Source organism: Vanellus vanellus (genome assembly GCF_965231255.1).
Source record: "Vanellus vanellus genome assembly, chromosome: 5".
NCBI classification, from domain to species: domain Eukaryota; kingdom Metazoa; phylum Chordata; class Aves; order Charadriiformes; family Charadriidae; genus Vanellus; species Vanellus vanellus.
This window is the reverse complement of record NC_138910.1, coordinates 78392384-78405939: the sequence shown is the minus strand read 5'-3', so window position 1 is coordinate 78405939 and position 13556 is coordinate 78392384. Positions and strand designations below refer to the sequence as shown.

At 40.5% G+C, this 13556-nt stretch overlaps 1 protein-coding gene across 1 annotated transcript in view; it reads left to right on the top strand.

Annotated features, from left to right (window-relative positions):
* Positions 1–2166: 2166 nt before the first annotated feature.
* The window catches only part of LOC309672549 (FRAS1-related extracellular matrix protein 1-like), a gene marked incomplete at both ends in the record, with an annotated part of 55374 nt that continues 43984 nt past the window's right edge, over positions 2167–13556 (top strand). The window contains 8 exon segments of the mRNA XM_082484078.1: positions 2167–2266; positions 2525–2615; positions 4877–4943; positions 4946–5123; positions 5365–5477; positions 5481–5496; positions 5548–5615; positions 9801–9950. Of these exon segments, the coding sequence (XP_082340204.1) occupies positions 2167–2266; positions 2525–2615; positions 4877–4943; positions 4946–5123; positions 5365–5477; positions 5481–5496; positions 5548–5615; positions 9801–9950 (783 nt within the window).

Here is a 13556-nt window from a genome sequence, read left to right as displayed (position 1 = left end):
GCTTGCAACCTGAAGATATTAGAGAAGTCTGTACAAGGAAGACTAACAGTAAAGGTAAAGATCAGAACTTTTTCACTCTTTCCAGGTTTCTTAAGGGAATGTCTATTCTTTCTTCAATAATGTATGGCACTGATTCATGGGATTGGCAGTGCTAAAATCTGATCTCAGTCAAATGAACACCTTAAAATATTGTAGCAGGGGGATTTTCTTCTCTCATGTACATTACTGCAGATGTCCCCCATGGTATACTGGCTGAAATTTTTCAAATCAAAACCATCTTCACCAAGGGCTCCCGTGACGCATATCTTCCTTGCAAAGGGCAGAGAAACAGTGACAGGTGGAAAATACAGTCTTGTGAGGCAATGATTCCTAAGAGAAATACTTTTCTTTCAGCATAAAATATTTTACTTCAAATATTAACTCCTTTCAATTTTCTTTTTTCTTTAGAATTGCTTACCTGCACTGATACTGGTAAAGTTTCCCAGAAACCCTAAGCATGTGCCTGAAGGTACACATCCACACACCTCGAGAGTCTCTGTAGGACACTGATGTGTAAACTTATTTTCATACTTCAGTTTGTATTTAGACGTATACTCCTCCTCCTTCTATTAGGAAGGGTTATCCAGAACTGCTATTATTGTCTAAACAAGAGCGGTCAGAGTGGTCCATCACAAGATGCTTTAGCAACAGTTGAAATGTCATGGAATCACAGAATCATGGAATTTTCAGAGTTGGAAGGGACCTCTAGAGATCATCTAGTCCAACTCCCCTGCTAAAGCAGGGTTGCCCAGAGCATATTACTCAGGACTGCATCCAGGCGGGTCGTGAAAATCTCCAGAGAAGGGGACTCCACAACCTCCCTGGGCAGCCTGTGCCAGTGCTCTGTCACCCTCACCGTAAAGAAGTGTTTCCGTGTATTTGAACAGAACTTCCTGTGTTTTAACTTGTGCCCATGTAACTTCTTTATATGTGAAATAAAGCCTTTGTGAATTGTTTCCTTTAGTTAGCTAAACCAAAGGACGTATCCCTAGTAACAGGGCCTGCCATCCTGGGTCAAAAGAATTATATGGTATAAAGTCTAACAGTGAAGATTTCCTGGGTATGGGTCTGCGATGCCAATACCAAAGCCCCCCATCACCAGAGATGGACGACAACCCCATTCAGTTAGAAATCACAGATAAAATACAATCAATTTCAATTGGTGAGAGCAGATATTGACTGTTTAGCATGTATTTAATGATTCTGTAGAAAACTAGTAAGGTCTTGCCAGCTACACCTAAGTAGTACTGATTTATTGGTGGTGGTGTGCTGCTGGGCACGAGTTGGGATGTTGTGGCTTCCTGGTACCTGGACTCATCACATCTTTTTATGATCATCTGAAGTGCCTTGCCATGACTAAATGACATGAAAAGGAAATAGCAGTCTTATCACAATCCCTGTCCATTATTAGCTATACAAAGTACCCGAGATGGCTGCTTGAATTGAATTTATGTTATTTATAAAAAGTAAAGGTGGGATTTTGAAAACCCTGTGGGCTGTCACCCCTGTGGAGGGTGTATGAACCTTTCCCATTCAGGACTCAAGTTGCCTGAATGAACGCGCGCAAGCTGGTTTTTAAAGTTTTCAAGGGCTTATCATTCATGCCATGTCTTCCTACACTTAACTGACATAGATAACAAAAAACAAGTGCCAAAATCTGGCAAATTAGTGATTGAATTTCTCCGTACATTAATGCTAACCTATGTATCACCCTTCTTTGTGCAGTTGTTTGAGAGGTTAACGGAGAATCCTGCCCTTTTGAATGGAAATTTTGCCAGCAGCATCAACTGGAACAAGATTATTGACTCTCTGAGGCAAAGCTTAGAAGATAATCATTGTGTTTAACTGTTAATTCTATAGCATTATGCCAGTAACTTGTTGATGCATATCAGAATTGCTTGATGTCTATCTATACACACCTACACATGTGCACACACTTGCCTTTGGGAATCCACATGCTTCTGCTAATACGTATGCAAAAGATTCACTGGCCTTTCTTATTTGTAAATGGAAAATGTTTGGACTTATGTCTTGATAAAGGGAGCTATTACAAAGACAAGACCAAGCTGCATTTGTGCCTGTGTTTGTCTTAGAAGCTGATCAGTTCATCCTTGCGCACTTACAGGCATGGTTCAAGATGTTGAAGATGCAGAAATGCCAAGGGACAAAATAATGTTGTGCATTGCTAAACCCCCACTGCAGGGATACTTCACCCATTTGGAGAACCGTACGCAGCCCATTACATCCTTCACTCAGCAGGATTTGAATGATATGAGAATTGCTACCTGCCATGCGACGTGTCTCATGCTGGGAGACAGGTCTATGAAGTAATGGAGCCTGGCTGTCTGCAGTCAGGACTGCTGTACTACATCCAAAGCAAGCTTGCCAGTCGGCAAATGCTGCATTAATCTTTGGGGAGCGCTTGTTTTATTAGGCTGTGTTTCATCAACTGATAATGTGTTCATGAGCAGTTCTACTCTTGCAGTCCATTTTTCAGAAAGAAGCGTGAAGACCAATGCTCCTAAGGTTGGGTGGAACATGGGTGTGAAGGGTTATATGCGATCTTGCTTCAGTGTGTGAGCTTACAGTGCTTTCGAGTGTATGTTAGTATGTCTACACAGGTACATTTGGGAGAGTGGAGTTATGGCTCTTTGAAGTCCGATGAGTGTTTTTAAAAATATACCTTGGACACGGTCCTTCTCTATTGGCGCTAATTCTGCTGGTGGAGTTACCTCATTGCAAATGAGATGTACGTTTGTTTATTTAGTAATGGTCAGACCTTCAAACTGCTGAAGGATAAACTCTGAAGGCTTCTGAGGATTAGGTAAGATAAATATTTTATTGCTCACAGGTTTTTAAGTATTGAAATTCCTGGAATTTGGGGATTTAAATGACAGTGTCTCTGGCCTGTTCCCACTTGTACTTTCAGTGTTGCTGCTCCGTCCAGCTGTATCACTGAAGTTACAGTTCTTACAGGCACTTAAAGCCCCATCCTTCAAAGTATTTTTGCATTTAGTTCCTCCAAGCAAAAATGAATTTAGATATCCAAATACATTTTAGGATGAGGAGAATTCAAGTGCGATTCTGGATCCTCCCAAGTGTGTAGGACCTTTACACAGGCAGCATTTTTCTGGACTACTTTTCGTTTTTTGAAGACAGTGCTATTTGTTGACTTGCAAAACAAAATCTAGCAACATTTCCACAAGTTGAGAATTTTAGCATCCAGGGTGAGAACAGAAAGATGCACTGCGATCTTGAGGTCTTTTAGCCTGATTACGTACTCTGGAAGAACCGGACTGGGCAGTCAGTCTGTTACAAAATGGTGATCTTTCATGGTGTCGGGATAACAGAAATCCAGTGCATGTTTCATGTGCACGTACTTCCCCTGGAAACTTTTGCTGAGAATAAATCTTTTAACTTAAAATCTCTTCTGCTAAGAGTACTCCAAAGGTAAGACACACAGCAGTGTATTTTTTTAAAGTGTATTTTTTGATGAAAATATATACCTTCTGCTTAAATTTAACATGGAAGTTTACTTGGAGGAGGTTTGGAATAGGGAGGGAAGGGGAACAATTCAGTGCTTTTCTGTTTTCTGGCTTGTAATTTTTTAGAAATTTTAGTCTTATTTACTGTTACCCTAATCTTGCACCTTTGCCTAGTCACAACAGATGATTAAAAAGGCAGAAATGAAAAAAATATATATGTTTTGAAATCCACCAGTGTGGGGGCAAGTAGCACACATTTTTTTGTTCCTTTCTGGTTTTGAATTATGTTTCTACTCTAAAGGTCAAATCGCCTGGTTAACATATTTGTCTGGAGGGACCCAAGGCTCGTGCAGACCTGGCATGCAGTGAGCAGGCTGGCTAAATGGGGAAAGCTGTCGCCCTTCTTTGCCTGCTGCATACGTGAGCACAGTGAGAATTCCCTTGATACGGGGAAGTGTTGCGGTATTAGACTCAACATTTATTGGTGTAGTAACAGGGTGGTTCCTCCAGGCTCAAATAAACACTATAAAACCTCCCTTCCTCAAATCAACTGCTTAAATTGGATGCAAGAGAGGGTTTAGCATCTTGCATTTTGCTGTGTACTTCGTTGTAAAGAGTAATGCAAATCTTTATGGTCGGTCTTCAGTTGTAATATGTATGTGTATCATAGGTTTGGACTTTGTATCCTTTTATGTAGGATACTCTACAGACTGCTAATAATGATAACCTGAATGCTGTCCAGCTCTTGGTAATGAAAGGTCCCCAACATGGATGGATCACAGCTTGGGGTATGCTGTGTCAGATGTGAGTTGAACTATGGGATGCAATGCAATGCCTACAAAATACAAGCACAATTTCTCTTGTAAAACTTATCCTGATAATTTTCCTAAGCAATGTTTGATTCTTTTGCATGTATTCTAGAAAAAATAACAGACATTCTTTGGGAAAAAAAAAGAAAGATTTTCATATCTTTTGCAATTTCTGCAGTGAGACTATGCTGACTTCATGCTGACTACTAAGAACAGCCCAATGTATATCTGAGAGTGAAAGAATAATCATGTCACTTCTTTGGAACGTGATCTGAAGTTCACTGAAGTGAATGAAAAGGCTCCTGTTGGTTTTAAGTAGATTCAGCCTTTACATTGTGAACAGAAGACGTGTGTCTCATCTGCTTAAACGTGAAAATGTTATTGGTAATTTATGTTGATAGAAAGAGCACATGGTAACTTTCTTCCTGCATTTATATAACAAGAGGCAAAAGCTTCAAGTGCGCAGTTCAAAAACATCAAGGATGCATTTGCCTACTACAAGCAGGATGATAGTGACACAACCAACAATTAGGCTGTTTTAAGAATATTTGAGGGAAGGCAAAGCATTAGGCACAAGTCTCCCATTAACATCCCACCCAAAGATGACAGCTTTTACCATTCCTGGTGAGCAGTGTCATCTTCAAGCTTACAGAAGGAGAGATGGCTCTCACTGAAACACCTGTGTTGATGTTTTCTGATTTTTATTCAAGTGATGATTATACTCTCTCTAAAATAACTGAGCCAACAAGTGCCACAGAGGTTATCAAGGAATCCTCTGCAGATGGGCCAGGTAGGGTGTTGCAGTCTGTGGAGGTGACAGTCTCCTGGTACTGATCAACAACGGAGTGACTAAATTTTGGGAGTGTGGGAGTACGTTGTCTACACCAGCTAACAACGTGTAATAGCTATTGCCCCCATGATATGATGAATGAGGTTACCTTGGGCTGGAATTAATGGAAGGCTAATGGGAGAAGAAAAAACCCAGCAAATAACTGCCTAAAATGATCTGTGATGGATCTTGTATTTTTAAGATATCCCTGTGTCAAAGTGTTTGCAAAGGGATCTCTTCTACAGCCTTGTTTACCATCATCATTTTGGAGAGGAGATTTTTCAGGACTCAGTTGAGTTCATTTTATCTGATAGTTAAGAACCTCCTAATCTTTGATGCTCAAATAAGTATCTCTCTTTATCTCTCTTTTTTTTTTTTTTTTTAGATGACATAGCGTTCAAAATGTTTGAAAACCACGCAGAAGAATATTACATAGTAGGAAATTGTGCAGGGGTAAGATGGCTGAAGTCACTCATCTGTGATAACATGATGCTTCATATGTCCAACACCTGGTTTACATTAATGACTTGATTAAAATCAACAGAGTTGCTCTGGATTTTCACCAATATTAAAAAAAGGTGAGAGCAAAAGCAAAAAGGCCGATTGACTTTTTTTTTTTCTTTTTTTTCTTTAGGAATGTTGATTCAATTTGTTTCTTTGGAACGCTTAAACAAATACAGAAAATTAATAAAAATGTCAAGACACTGGGAAAAAAATAAAAAGATTGAAAGAGAATTTTTATGAAATGATGAGTTGAGAGCTGAGCTGGTAGCAGCAGAATGGGACCAGTCAGTGGTCAGATACCATATGCTGGTTCTCCACAGTTTTCAGCCATCTTTGAGACCGATGCCTCATGTTACATGAGCCAGAGGAAGCCTGGAACTACACAACTTGCTGTCAAAGAAGCTTGCACCATCACAAGGCATCACCTCAACTCTCCAGATAGCCACTCTCCAGACAATTAACTTCTGTGTGGTGTTAATACTTTCTCTCACTTCTCCTCCATACATATGAAACTGTCGAGCTGAATTACACTTGATAAGGTGACAGGGAAAAGATCTAACATGTATTTTTCCCTTTTACAGGAGGGGAAGCTGATTTTTACAGCCTAAAAACCAACCCAGCAAAACAAGTCCTGAACTGATATCTTTCAGGTAAACCAGAAGAGCGTCTGAGATCATTTGCAATCATTATTACCATTTTTTAAGAATCTCTGTTCCCAAAAACGTAAGTTGGGAGAGGGATAAAAATACATGATGCTTATTGGAATCCAAATTTTTACATTAAAGTACACCAAACGAGCACAAAAGTAGAAATTTAGGCCTGAACATAGTCTGGCATCACCTTCTCAATCCCACTTCAGAGCCTTTTAAGGGGGAGTTGAACATCATGCAGCCTCACTGCAGAGAACAATGTTCCCCATCAGTGCATATGCTTGAGACCTTCTCTATGATCCCTGCAAAAGGGGGCCAAAATCACTGATTTTCTCATTGTTTCACTGAAATTTGTCCTGTGTGGATATCAGTGCTTTCCAGCAACGTAAGCATTTTTCTATTTGATAGTGGACAAGGACCTGCTAAGCTCCTGGGTGCATGTTCACCATGGCAGGCAGCAACAGTTGTGCTCACTCCTCACACTCTGCAGAGTAAGAGATTTGCAGTTTCTGTGCCAAAGCAGTCAAACCCCACGTCTCACATAATTCACTAGAAAATGAAAAAGGTGAGCTGTACATGATGCTGTTTTTTCTGTTCCCTGCCAGCACTTTGACACATCTGGCAGGAAAGTTCAGTGTATGAAGTGTTTTCTACCTTAGTGAGACCTTTTCGTGACGTTGCTTGAAAAGTCCAGGTTTGCCAATTCCTTTGTTGTAGAATAAGCTGTGCAGCTTGTTCCACACATTTCTTGCCTGACTTCTTCCTCGTTGTTTTGTAATGGTCTTGTATTGTACCATTTGGTGAGTAAGTCCCTGCCAAAGTCAGAGCATAAAGCTTGTTCAAGGTGCTTGCATTCCTTGAAAGTAGCCAGGCAGGCATTTTCTACACAAATGAGAATTATTCATCGAATTTATTCCATCTGGGGTTTGTATGTGTGCATGTCTTCTTTGCTAAGTGTTTTAGCAAATACTAATATCCCAGGTATGTTAAGGGGATCGGCAAAATTCATGCCAGTACTAAGCAAATATTTGCGGAGAGTGAATTTTAAGTATGCTGTGTAAAGCATATAAATGCTTAAGGCTGTATTCTTCAGCTAAATGGTTAAACTCTGACCTAAGACCAATTTGTCCAGAACAGTAGGAAAGTAGAAAAGAAGTGAGAGTATGCTTGTAGGGAAGAATATACAACTATGTAAGAGGATTATTTGGGAAATTAGAATGCCTTGGAGGCATTCAAGAGACTTCATTGCTTCCAATAGCAAATTGTTTATGAGGATAAATAAAGCTAAACCTATTCATTTTTTTTTTTTTCAAGTAGCTCTAGTAACTTCTAAGATTTGTGTCAGGCTCCAAGTAGAAAATGATCACCAATTATATTCCAAAGAATAACAATAAAAGCTTGGTAAAGGGAAAGCTATACTGAAGCTCCTTTAGTGAGCTCAGTAGCTTTAATTGCTGTGCTTTTTTTTTGGAGGGTTTTTTAAAAACTCTGAGCCTATTTTCTCATCTGTAGAAGTATTGCAATTCATCAGCAGTGGTTTTTGGCTTGGTCTTATTCCTGTCTTTCTCAAACTCACATTTTAGCTGTGCATCTCTGGCTATTAACCCTGTGGATTTCTTTTAGATGTTAGAAAGCTTGTTTCCAGTAATCCATAAGCCTCAAAGACCACCCCAGTGGGCTAACACCCCACTCACCCCCAGCTTTTAACGTCAAAGAGAAAAGCATCTTGGTGCTCTTGTATTGCTGACAAGTCACAGCAGCTTTGCTTCTGACTTGACAGCCTTGGACAGAAGCAGGTAGCCTTTTCCTTGTTGTTTTCTTTTGTCCATCTTTCAAACCAGGAGCCAGGAATTTATCCTAAGAAAGAGATAACTGTCTTCATAAGCTTATGCCCTGTGGCTAGTCCGTGGTTTCCGAAGGGCCCCATGCTATCCTTGTTATCTGATAGAGGATGGCAGTAGAGGGATGAAGAAAACCTTTCTGGGGCAGGCAGATTAAGAAAGCTTCTCATTCCCACTGAAGTTAGAGGCCAAGAGAGATGAACTGAACAGCACGATTTCTGCTTACAGTTTACTCAATGGAGTGGGCTGTATTTTATCAGTAGTACGATGGGAAGAAATATCTCATTAAGTTGGTTTTTCTATTCACTGCTTTGATTCAAGGTGGCAGATCAAAGATGTTACAGCGCACCTGGTAGTTTGAATGACCTTTCATCAAATTTTAGTCTTGCAAGGTGGAGTTTGCGTCCTTTTAAGTACAAGCTTTTCAGCAGAGCACTGGCAATGGTTACTTGTGCCAGGTAGACTTCAGGCAGACCTGTTAAGCTCTAAAATAGGGACTTGCAGAGCCTTTGGGTCTGCTGACAAGCATTTCAAGCTTTTGAATCTGCAGGGCAGAACCTGGGAGAGGAAGAGTCCTTCTATTCCAAAAGTGAAGACACAATTGCTTGGCATCAGAGGACCTCTGCCAGCCCCAAACAACAGGCAGGTTTGCTGGTGGGGTGGTTGGATTCTGGCAGGGTCCCTCTGGATGCAGCAAAGTAAAACCCTGCTTCGTGCTCCCATGAGGATCTGAAAGTTTTTTCTAATTAAGAAACCTCCGCGTTCATTGATCCACATGGACTTGCCATGTTTGCAGGCTTTTAAAACCAGTTGCTGAATTTGGGTTCTTCCCTTAAAAATCCCCATTGCTGATTACTACCCAGAGTCTCAAAAATAGACACTCTGATATGAGATTTTGGGGGGAAAGTTAAGGCTGTATCTCATCCATAACTTGTGTAATGGTGCCTGGTAATTCATATTTTTTAAAAAAACTGTTTTAAAAAGGAGGCTTCTGATTTTGTGAGGAGGGCAGAAGGAAGCAGGTGGAAGGGAGCAGAGATCAAGGAAGACTGTGGCATAAGCTTTCCCTTCTGTTACCTGCAGGCGCATTTAAACCAGCTGTTGCTGTATTAAAGAGTTGGGTTTTTTAACATCTAAGATATATGCATAAAAATATGATGCATTTATTCTGTCAGTTTAACCAAGTGTTTAGAAACAGCACCCTCTACTTTAAATAATTCTCAAAGGTAGAAGTGACTGGAGCTTTTCTCTTGCCATCTCAGCGGGGTGACAACCCAAGTGGTAAGGGGACCTGGTCATTCCTCCTTGTACGGGTGAGGACTTCCCAAGGTTTGATGTCCTGCCCCACCAGAAATTTTGGCTATGGTGTGCACTCATTAGGTTTTTGCTGTCTCTGTACCGTCATGTGGATGCCAGTCACGAAGCCACTTCTCTTGTCCACCTCCGTCTTGCAGAATAAAGATGAGGGACCAGGTCCCCATGGCAGGCATTAGTTAAACACCAGTGAAACCAGTGGGACTGATGGTGCTAAATCCGGAGTCCGGAGCAATATTTTAAGTGGGAGCAGCCAACATGATCAATTGAGAAAGTGGGCAATGCTGGACCTCAGTTCTTCCCTTGCTCCCCTCCCCTCGTATTTATAGGTTTCTAATTTCCGCTGGATAATGAATATCGCTCTTCATTATAATTATGTTAAAAGGTACCAGCATGATGATTCAGAAACCCTTGAAGATATAGTCATATTTTCAGCAACAGATGGATTTAACACTGCAGATGGAGTGTTAAGAGTGCAGGTAATAACAAACTCAGCAATGTACTGTACTGAAATATAATTGGAAAGTATTAATCATATATTGGTTACTTCAGCTTCACTAAGTAGATGTTTAATTTTCATCAATCTTTTTACCAGATTCCCGGAAAGATTTCTGTGTAGACAGAGTGTGGCTTCTAGGTGAAATGATTGCCGAAGTTATTAATGACTAAGGCCTTGATCTCACAGGCATGTGCCCATGGCTTACCCAGGCATGCAGAATAAAAATCATTTGTGTTAATAAGGCTGTCAGATGGGGCCCCATTCATATGGCCCAAGTTTCAGCTGGTGACTAGTCAGTAGTAAAAAGTGAGATCCCTCTCAACTCAGGGGCTGATGGAAACCCACCAGCAGGAACAACTGGCTGCAGGATTTGGGGCAGAACACAAGAAATTTGAAAAACCCCATTTATGGAGGTGAACCATGAGTCTAAGCCTTTGCAGGACTGGGGAGTTAGCACGTAGAAAAAACTGGGAAAGACTGTTGATTTTTTTTTGCCATTCCTTATTATTTTTTCTAACTAAAGACCTTTGAAATTATCTGCATACAGAGAAATGTCTGCTGCTATTTCCATGAACCCTGTCATCTTACTGGTTTTTAAATGTGCCTCTTCCTAGAGGTTGTATTTGAAACCTGAGTAATTCAGGGGAGGTTTTGCTCTGAGCAGGCCATGCAGGACCAGGGCAATCAGTGATGCCTGGTTGCATACCATGACTCTGATTCTTTAATTAATGCCATTTATAACTAGAATTTCATCTGTAGGATCAGAAAGTGAGTGGTGTTCTGGTGTGCCTCCAGAGGACGCGGGGAGCAGGGAGTGCTGTGGGGCACAATTCCAGCTCATGCAGGGAAAATCTTCATCTGTTTTACGGCAGGAACATAAAATGGAACTTTCGGTGAAAATAGAAACATTTTTCTTTTGAATATGTTTCTGTGGATGGTTGCTGTTCACATTCTTCTCTATGGGTTCAGGCATCTGGTGAAGCTGCAGCTCCATTGAATTCCTTACATACTTTCCCTTCCCTGGTGGGAGTTGGTAGCCATGGTGTGCCATGATGACTATGGACTGATAGGACTGTAAACAACAACATAACCATTTAATACCTAAATTTTAAGTCCCATGAAATACTTTGGCTGAACGCTTTGGTCTTTTGCTGAACTATTTAGTTTTCTAGCTATCTGTGGAGCCTAAAAATGTAATGAAAAGCTGGAATTCTCTCTGGTAAGTTGAATCTCACTTGATGGTACAACATCTTTATCTTGGCTGATGGGAAAAAAAAGATCAGGTAATAAAATTCAACATGACTGGAAATAAAATTGAGCATGACTAGAAACCACAGGTGAACGTGCTTAATAATGGAAAATTAGTGTGCTGTCTACTTTCTGACAGGCATTTATATGCCAGAAAGATACAAACAGGCACTGTTCGATTGACCGTGATAATCAAATAAAGTTCTGTGAGTTTAAATGCTCTAAATATGGTGCCTCTTTAAGGGTACCAGCCAAGATGACTTGTTTGTAACACAGGTCCCACATTGCTGTTGTGAGCAGGGGGCAGCTTGTTGCTAGTATGGGAAGACAAATAGTATTTTTGCTTAATTTTCACTTACACTTGGAAATAATCTCTCCCTTATCTTCCTTTTCTCTTCTGTCCAGATTATGTGGGTGAGCGGTGAGCCCCAGAGCTGCAGCAGAGATTGCAGGCAGGGATGGGTGTCTGGAGGGAGGATCAGCCAGGATCACCCCTGAGCGCCTCTGTGCAATGGATGCTGAAGGTATTGGCACAGAGCTGTTGTCAGTGGCTGCCCAGGCTCCAGCACACGGGGAGATAGAAAGGACAAGAATCATGGTGGGTCAATTTTCCCAGTTGGATGCAATCTGGAGGTCCATCGCCTATGTGCATACTGGTAGGATAGACTTTTCATCTTTCTGGTAATGTTTGAATTTTCCTCCTCTTCCCCCACCTTATTTCTGTGAATTAACTGAATCAAAGGCGATTTAATTTGTCAGGCTTCATAGTTTTGATTTAAATCACACATTTTATAACTTGTTGTGCATTTGCAGCATGGAGTTACGTTGCTTGGGAGAGGTTCAGGTTCAGCTTCGCTGTTCACCAGGAAGGCAGGACATTTGGTACTTGTTTGTGAGAAACAGACCAGTAAAGCAATGTATATACACATAATAATGTAATTTAATACACATTAAGAAGCTGTCTAGGTCTGTAGAGAAGATATTAGGAGGCAATAGATCCCCTTTAATAAATCATCTCATTCTTTGCTCTAAAAGGCTTAAACTCCAGCTCAACCAAAGGGGATTAAGGAAGGGGTGTAACAAATAGCTGTGACCCATGAAAGCTGCAGAGCCTCTGTTGTCTCCCCATTGACATCGGGACTTCTACCTGTCCCTGTTTGTCCTGCATCATCTTGGGATATGCTGCTTGATCTTTCCATGATGACTTTTTTCATTTGTGACTTGTGACAAAGCGCTTTTGGATGAAAATCTTAACTCAAGCAAAATCACAAACCCCTAACTTTATGAAGGCATTTTATTTGCTAACTCAAGCTGTGTGAAATTTGCTAGATGTATCACAAAATAAAAGTAAATATCTTGTATTTTAAAACTTGATAAATTATTGACAAAGGAAAAATGCCCCGAGTTAATCAATCTGATGGTTTTGTCAGCACTTTTCCCTCGAGGATTTTGAAGCAGTGGATCATGCTTTAACACTGGTCTGCTCTCGTCATTTGGAAGAGCGAAAACAAACATTCCTGAGTCTCAGCTCCTCATCAGTGTCTGAACTTGAATGAATCAGCTATTGAGCTGAAGGAAATGAAATATAAATTGACATGAAGAAAATGTTCTCCGTGCAGCTGCAGAAACAGCTATAGTTGTCAAAAGCTGATTTTTATCCCTTCAAAGGCCAGTATTTTGGGTCACATCGTCCTATTCAATAGCTGGACTTTCTAGAACAGTTTGGCCTAAAGGTACTGCTTTCATATTATTTTTTTAAGTTTATTAAAATAAGTTCAATGAAATATTGTCTTAATTTCAGTTGCGACTTTTGGCACACGGTTAGAAAGGAAAATCAGAATACAAGCTACTCTTCTTAAAGGTTGCTCCTGTTTCTTCCTTGTTCATTATCACAAACATAGCATTTAGTAGTCTGACAGAGTAATTTAAAAATATGGCTATTTTTTTTTATTGTGAGACTTGTAAGTCAGTAGTTTGTGTTGCAGAAGTGCTCCTTCTGGGGGTCAGACAGTTGCATTTACTCACCTTGGTTTTGCTGGGCTTGCATGCACAACCATGCAATGACATAAGGCTGTAACTTATTGCACAGGCATCCTAAACAAATACTAAATAGTTTGGTTTGGGGAGTGCTTTCAGAACATTTAGACTTCCAGGACTGCACCCAACACTCCTCTGGCTGCTGCACTGAATTACCTGGAATAAATTCCTTCAACTCAGCTTGCCCTATCATCCTTGTTGTCTTACGTGGAGCTGTTATTTAAATGTTATATTTTTCTGGGCAATTTCTTTGCTACGCAACTTTTCTGACTTTACTTTGAATACGCAAGGGAATATGACA